Source organism: Syngnathus leptorhynchus, chromosome 11 (assembly GCF_054491065.1).
Source record: "Syngnathus leptorhynchus isolate UIUO chromosome 11, UIUO_Slep, whole genome shotgun sequence".
In the NCBI taxonomy this organism is placed as follows: domain Eukaryota; kingdom Metazoa; phylum Chordata; class Actinopteri; order Syngnathiformes; family Syngnathidae; genus Syngnathus; species Syngnathus leptorhynchus.
In genome coordinates, this window is record NC_141205.1 from 6,640,051 (window position 1) to 6,648,105 (window position 8,055).

General features: G+C 41.6%; 1 protein-coding gene across 1 annotated transcript; it reads left to right on the forward strand.

The window, feature by feature from the left end:
- Positions 1-343: 343 nt before the first annotated feature.
- On the forward strand, positions 344-7,430 carry cdk4 (cyclin dependent kinase 4). Its single transcript, XM_085924676.1, has 8 exons — positions 344-630; positions 4,244-4,474; positions 4,549-4,684; positions 4,828-4,995; positions 5,238-5,347; positions 5,803-5,853; positions 5,936-6,071; positions 6,812-7,430. Exons 2-8 carry the CDS (start codon positions 4,257-4,259, stop codon positions 6,911-6,913), a joined length of 921 nt encoding a protein of 306 aa, XP_085780802.1. The 5' UTR covers positions 344-630; positions 4,244-4,256; the 3' UTR covers positions 6,914-7,430.
- Positions 7,431-8,055: the final 625 nt, after the last annotated feature.

Sequence of the window (8,055 nt, forward strand, 5' to 3'; positions counted from 1 at the left end):
GGGTTGGGGGAGGGCAGAGAATGACCAAGTGTGTAGCTCCGTCCCTGTCTGCTTAATTCACAGAACCCAAGCACTCTAATCTTTAACACACAAGCAAGTGAGGTATGTTATTTAATTTGTTAATTTACAATTTCTCTGTTGTCATCCCACTGTACACCGACATGAGCATAAATCCTCCTTGGTTTCTACTAAATACTGCCAATAAACACTAAGTATTCTGTATTCTATACCAATTTTCCACACCGGGTCAGACAATAATAAAAATTTCTGAATGACATTTTGACCTCACTGTTTTGACAGCGATGAGTCAACTAATACAGTGATGTTCTAGTCGAGTTGTATGCCAGAGTAGTGCATGTATGTAGCGCCGCCCCCGAATGGACTTTCTTGAAGCAACAGGAAGCGACAACCCCCCGAAAGGAGTGTAGACTGGGGAGGAAAAAGAAAGAGTGGGTGGAGGTGGAACACGTATCGATTGATTGTCTTTTCTCGATCGAGATTCACAACAAGTTCTGTTTGCCTCTGAGTCCTTGTGTGTCGGGCAGAACTTCTACGTGGCACCGCATCGAAAAGCATGTCTGCCTCATAAAGGTCTAAAGGGAAGCGGACCCGGTTCTGGAGAGAGACAAGGTAAGATACTGTGAAGCGGAGGTATATGACATATATTGTTCATTTTTTTCTTTTTTCTTTTTTTCTTCCGTGCGGGCAAAAGTTTGGCCATTGGACGTAAGGGTTTATGTAAAGTCGCACATGTGCACGTTTTTACATGTCTATTTTTCTTGAGGTGCGCCACGTCACAGGAGATGGAGGTGTGGATGCAAATTTGTGGATGCTCCTTGTTTTTTTGTTGCATTAGTGTTCACTTTGAATTAACAAAAGACGGAGCAGCACCACGTGTTGCGCCCCCCACCTCCTGGCCTGGTTCTCCCTATGTCTCCGCCCACCGGCCTCCTGTGTCCGGATTAGATAATTTAACAATATTGATCAGAAATACACTTGCATGTACATTTAAACTTAAGAACATTCCGATGGCAAACAGGGGCTAGCTTTAAACCTGTATCTCATTGAGCCGCAAATGTTTGCGCACGTAGGGATTGTGGATACTTTGTCAGAGTTCCGTGCAAACAATTTCAAAGTTTCTTTTGACAAGAAATGCTGTTGACAACGAATGACTGTTGCCAAATGTCTGGCGAACGTCTTTGCAACTGTTTGCAACGAACCCTGATGAAAAATAAACATGCAAGCGTTGCTGCTTGTCAAATACAAGCTTTAAAGAATGAATGAATGGATGAATGAATAAGGTCGGACCTCAGTGTCAGTGTTGTCTCCAGCTGCTTCTCCTGCTGGTGTATTTGAACAATGAGATGTTTGCTGGCGCTACCATATCCAAAATCACAAGAAAATATCGTGTGATCAGTTCTGAGGTTCAGGGTTTAAAATTTTAAACGGTGCGGTTTGCTTGGTCTCCCCATGCTTGCCGGAGTCCAGGTATTTATTGTTATTTATTGTAATATTATGCAGTGTGAATATTTCCATTGTACTTAAATACATTAAATTAAAAAAAGCGTACGGAACCATTAATGATTCCATAAAAATGCTTGTAGATAAGGTACATATTTTAAAACCAGTTAAATACAGACGCTCCTAAAGCAATGCGACAGTGAGCGCCTGGCGCGCTGCGTGCGGTTGCGCGATCGGACCAAATTAAGTTCCCTGCGCACTGAGGTCCACTTAAATTTTGGAAAGTCCATTAGGACTTTTAAAATATTTTCTAAATTTTAGCAACCGCTCTGTCACAATAATGCGACCAGCGCGGTGCAGTTGCGCGGTCGGCGGCGCGCTACGGTTGCCCGTTCGGAGATGCGCTGCAGTTGCGCCATCGGACAAAATTAAGCTCCCTGCTCACTGAGGTCCAATTAAATTTTTGAAAGTACATCAGGACTTCAAAAATATCTTCTAAATTTCAGCGACGGCTCTGTCACAATAATGCGACCAGCGCGGTGCAGTTGCTCAGTCGGTGACGCGCTATGGTTGCGCGTTCGGCGGTGCGCTGCAGTTGCGCGATCGGACAAAATTAAACTTCCTGCGCACTGAGGTCCATTTAAATTTTGGAAAGTACATCAGGACTTTACAAATATGTTTTAAATTTCAGCGACGGCTCTGTCACAATAATGCGACCAGCGCGGTGCAGTTGAGCGGTCTTCCGCGCTACGGTTGCGCGTTCGGCGGTGCGCTGCAGTTGCGCGATCGGACAGAAATGCGCAAATGAAAATGCTTAAAAAAGGCGGGTTTTTGTTTCTTGGAACGAATTAAAAAAAAATTATATTATTTGTAAAGGGAAAACATGATTCGGAATTGGAACTATTCACTTCTCGAACAGCCTTCTGGAACGGATTGTGTTCGAAAACCGAGGCTCTACTGTACTATAAAAGATTAAATGCAACTGTTTTGTACTTGAACAAAGTGAAAATTCATCATATTTGCTGTAAGTAGTACACATAACGTTATGAAGAGTTTGAACTTTTTTTTGTCATTCCATATAACTCACTGAATTAAATTGAACTAAATTGTCCTTAGGTCTGAATGTGACGGTTTGTCCGTCTGCACATTATACTGCCTTTTGTTGAGTCACTCATTGTGAGGACAAGCACTATAGAAAATGAACGGACGGCAGACCATGTGGTGATTTGTCTTGACTCCATAATGACTTCCTCCAGAAGAAAAATGCAATGAAAGACACTGATGGGGTCTTGCTGTGCATCAGCTCATATAATGCAATCAAATACATCAGATTCTTCGTAGTAGCCTTTCTAGTCCTGATGATTGATAAGCGATTGATATGTTGATAGGGCTAAATCAGAATCCAATGACTGGTAATTGATCCCATCTATGTCAGTTGAATGAGTCACCTATGTAAGCAGCTATATGCATGACCTTTACATAATATGCATGATATATATATAAATATGTCACATTTTGGGGTTTGCATGGTGGAGTTTGAAGGCCCCAACTTCAATCATAGTAAATAAACAAAAGGCCACAATCATAATTATTTCTGTATTTATTGTACATTTGTTGACATTTTTATTAGCTGGTGTGCTATGACATTTTTCTATAATAAAACAAGTGCTTTGGCTTAGCAAACCTTGGAAAACACTGCAGTAGCAGTTTAGTTTAAAAAGGAAACGTCAGAGTTAAACAATAATAAATGACAGTAAGTTTTGCTTCAGACGATGACTCATCTTTCTCAGCATACAGTCACATGCGCTGTGGCAGAACAAAACATCAAAAACAGTCTGGCGAAATAAATAGCTATTCAGACCCTCATTATTTATGACCACGTATACAGTAAGTGTTTGTAAATGTAGACCTTTGGTTGTCAAGTTGGCTAGCATGTGAAAAATGGATTGTCATGTTGCGTAAATGATTTGCTGTTTAACCAACTTCTCATGACTTGTAAAGGAACCTCACAAAAGTGAAGTTGCATTCCGACATGCTGTTAACAAGCTGGACGGCCACTAAAGATTTTGGAAGGCATCAAGAGGGACACGCTACAAAAGGCAGTCGATTCATTGCCTGAAGTGTTTGGCTTTTCGAGTGGTTCTCTTCATTTTCCGTTGCACTTCAATCACTCTCCCCTGCAGAAACAATTCAAGCTTCAACCCATTTCTCCCCCTTGAACAAGCTCTAACCCAGCAGGGCTTGGAGGCACCATCAAAAAGACACACGCACACTCTCGACAGCATTAGTTAATTCAAAAAGAGTTGGCTTCTCGAGCAATATTTGATCCACGCAACAGCCCCTCATTCGTTATTTAAAAGTGACAATGAGTAAGGCAGGAAAGCCCAAACTTTTGGCATTTCAATGGTGAATTAGTTAGCTGCAGTCATCCCAAGAGCTCTGGAATTTTCTTTTGTGCACTTTTGTTGGTGGGTTACACCACAAAACCTTTTCATTCTGAGTCTTGCTATCACTTAATGGAATGTTGCATATTGGGAATTTTTAACCCCACATATTCACTATCTGCGACACATTTTACACCACCAGTGTTAGTGATTTTGCCTCGCAATTGAAAAGTTACAGGTTTGAATCTTGACTCAGGTCAAACAAAACGAAAAAATCTTACAAACCACCCAAAATTCTTCTGAAGATTCATGACATGTTCCCAATGGGAGTTGATCAGATTCGTCTTGTATTGTTTTTGTAAGCTAATTTAGTAACGTAACTTGTGTTTCTCTGACAGTGTAAAACCGCTCATGGCCCAGGGCACCAGCCTCCAGTATGAGCAAGTGGCAGAGATCGGCGGCGGCGCTTACGGGACCGTCTATAAGGCCCGTGATATGGAGAGTGGTCGGTTTGTGGCTCTAAAAAGCGTCCGAGTCAAGACGGACCATAATGGCCTGCCAGTCTCCACAGTCAGAGAGGTCGCTCTGTTAAAGCGTCTGGAGCAGTTTGACCACCCCAATGTGGTCAGGTAAGATAGCGGTGGCGTGCGGGATCTTGTGAGCACACCCTCAGACATCGTCACTGCTCTCCTGACTATTACAGGCTTATGGACGTGTGTGCCACCCAGAGGACGGAGCAGGAGACTAAAGTCACTTTAGTCTTTGAACACGTGGAGCAAGATCTCAAGACGTACTTGGAGAAAGCGCCGGCTCCGGGGTTGGCCCCTGAACGCATCAAAGTGAGCACCTACTCGGAAACTAAATTGTTTAATTAATTTTTTGTTGGATTGGATGTCATTATTTTTTGCAGCTTTGTCGTTTTCCGATTACATGGATCTGCTTGATTTTTTTATTTATTTATATATTTATTTATTTTATGCAGGACTTGATGAAACAGCTGCTATGTGGTCTGGCATTCTTGCACTCAAACCGTGTAATGCACAGAGACCTGAAACCAGAGAATATTTTGGTAACCAGCCAGGGTCAGGTGAAGCTGGCTGATTTTGGACTTGCGCGCATGTACAGCTGCCACATGGCCCTCACTCCTGTGGTAAGAACCAGTGCACTTTTAAATATTTATATTGTACTTCCATATTATCTGGACTAAATATTTGTTACACATCTGGATATTTACAGTGTACATTTTAGCAAAAGTGTGTTACTCTACATGAAACAAGATTAAAAGGTGCACCATATCTTTCTTGCAACAAATTCAAATCTGAGGAAACCCCACAATTTCATATTCAAGCTGCTCAATGTGGTTGATCATTTCTGTGCGTCCGTTTCTCCAAGGTGGTGACACTGTGGTATCGGCCTCCTGAGGTTTTACTGCAGTCCAGCTACGCTACACCTGTCGACATCTGGAGCTCTGGCTGTATCTTTGCAGAAATGTTCAAACGCAAGTGAGTCAGCAGAAATACTAATCGGATTAAAAGATACTGATTGTGATGTCGATAAAACGTCAGTCCGTGCGTTGGGAGCAGTCATATTTGATATTTAATACGTATATAGAAAGTGGAGGTTTATTCGTTTTTCTGGAATCACAATCTGTGCATTCACCAAAATACTAGGAACACTTCATTTGATGATGTTGTGCAGTTCTTCACCATGTCATTGTCATTCCAAATTGAACTGAAGTGAAGGCTGACCTTTAAAAACAGCTGCAAGTGTACCTAATGATGTGACCCCATCAGAAAATGTCTCCTGATTATATTTTCTCCTAATTGGATTTGCTTTGTAAAATATGTTCGCTTGATTCAGTTGTCAAATTATGACTCTACAATTAGATGGCACAGGAAACAATTAACATTATCATCCCTGCACTGTTTTTTTTTTTTTTTTTTTTTTTTACTGTTAGACCTTTGTTCTGTGGAGAATCCGAAGTGGACCAACTCGGGAAAATCTTTGAGTGAGTCATGCATTCATGCAGAGTGACTTAACCCTCCTGGCTGATGATTCCCATTTCACTGGAATTGAACGTGTCATTGCAGAGTGATTGGTCTGCCACCGGAGCAGGAGTGGCCAACTGGTGTTACGCTTTCGAGACAACACTTCCCCTCTTTCTCGGCTCGCCCCATAACTGACTTTGTTCCAGAGATAGATGAGCAGGGAGCGCAACTGCTGCTGGTAAGATATCAGAGAGATGTTTATTTACCACTAAATGTTAATTTACCACTTTTCTCTGCTTCACCAACAATTTAGTTTTGCAGCCATTGTCCTCAATCAAGTTGCTACACAATGATAATAATTGCTTTAAATGAACATTTTATTAATTCGCTTTTTTATGAGACATTTGTGGCCGCCTGCGTTTCCCTAAATACACAGCATGGCAAAAACAAAAATACTGCCACTCTCCTATAACAAGAACACGTTTACATCTGAACATCATTTATACAATTCATATATTAATTATGTGGTATGTTAATATTATTCTGAATAATATATGACCATACAACTGTAATTTACCCTCCCGCCGCTATTTCTTTACACAGCATCATGCCAGTCTATAATAAACTAAAGCACTACAGTGCTGGTTTTTTTGGGGTCCTTGAAAAGTTCTGTAAAAGTGTGGGAATTTATATAATGTCGTAAAAGTTGGACTAAACAACAACCATGATCTGAGAGTTTGACCCTGATTATTCTTTTTACCAAGAACTTCTCCGAATCGCTTTCGGTTGCCAGGCAACTGGCTTCATCCAGGATGAGAGCAAAACATCCTGTAAAATGGCAGCTATCAATGTTTGCAAAGCGCATTCTACAGTAAACCGTGTTTTTCTTAGCGCTGATGGCGACCTTCAAGATGATGAAAAAGTAGACGTCACTTTTCAATTGGACTTTTCTCATACCTTATTCTTCCTTTCTTTTAGGAAATGTTAACCTTTGACCCATGCGACCGAATATCAGCTCTGAATGCACTAGATCATCCGTATTTTCGCAACGAGGAGATATTGACTGAGAGAAAAAGCTGAGCTGCTACAATAAAACACAGAAACAAGCGTTAACAGCCCAGTTTTTGGCCGCAAGATTTCATACTCAAGGAAGTCCCTCTTGTGCCCTGGGATGTTTTTTTTTTTTTTTTTTTTTTTTTACTCCAGTATCAAAAATAATTGAAGAGGAGTCGTGTTGAAGAGGAGCAAAGTCATGGATAGACATCCATGCATTTCCAAGATGTAAATGTCACAAGTATTGATGTTAACACAGCATGACTTAATTGTTTTTACTCTGTCTGTCCCTCAACATTTAGTCACAGGCTCGGCAAAGTGACAGAATTGACATCTTAGTTGTGAGCAAGTCTTTAGTCAATTGAAAACACGCACGGTAACATCAATCACCCTCAAAGTCATTTCTGAAAAATGTTTGGCATCATTGGATGACTGAAGAAGTGGATTTTATTTAGATTCCAATGTTGTTGTTGTTGTTTTTTGTGTGTGTGTGGAAACCTTTTGAAATCAACCTGCACTGCAACCACAAAGGAATAAAAACACTTTCAATCACAAAACAACTCAATGACTGATAGGTTCATTTTGTATTCCTGTTTCAGTTCTTGTCCCAACTTCTGCTGGTACTTTTTGTCTTTGCCCAAAGTCAGCTTGGATCGGTTCCAGCTCACCCGTAACCCTAATGAGGACAAGTGTGATAGAAAATGGATGGCATGGAGTCATTTTGTCATAGTCAGCTGACATTTTGCCTCCAAATCTTTTCATTTTTTCCCAAAATGTTCCAAATTTTAATTTAATGTTAAATGCCGCCTTTGAGCGTAGACATGTCTCATGCTGTGCATCTTCTTTTGTATGCGAACTGCTAGGCAGCGAGAGCAGGCGCTGCCCATAAATTGCTCTGGAAAGGACAGAGAGAGAGAGAGAGGGAGGGAACGAGAGAGAGCACCAGAGCAGATGCACTGGCAAGACAAGACCCCCCCTCCCCTTCTCCTCCCTCCTGTGTCTTTTGTAGCGTGCACCAATGGAAAAAAAAAAAATCTGATGAACGTGAGCGAGAACCGCCACCACAGTTAGCATCTCCTTGGAGCCAGCGAGTCCAGTTGTGCTGCAAGATTACGGTCGAGTAACTGGGGGGGCTGCTTTGAGGGAGGAGGGGCTGTGGTGAGCTGGTG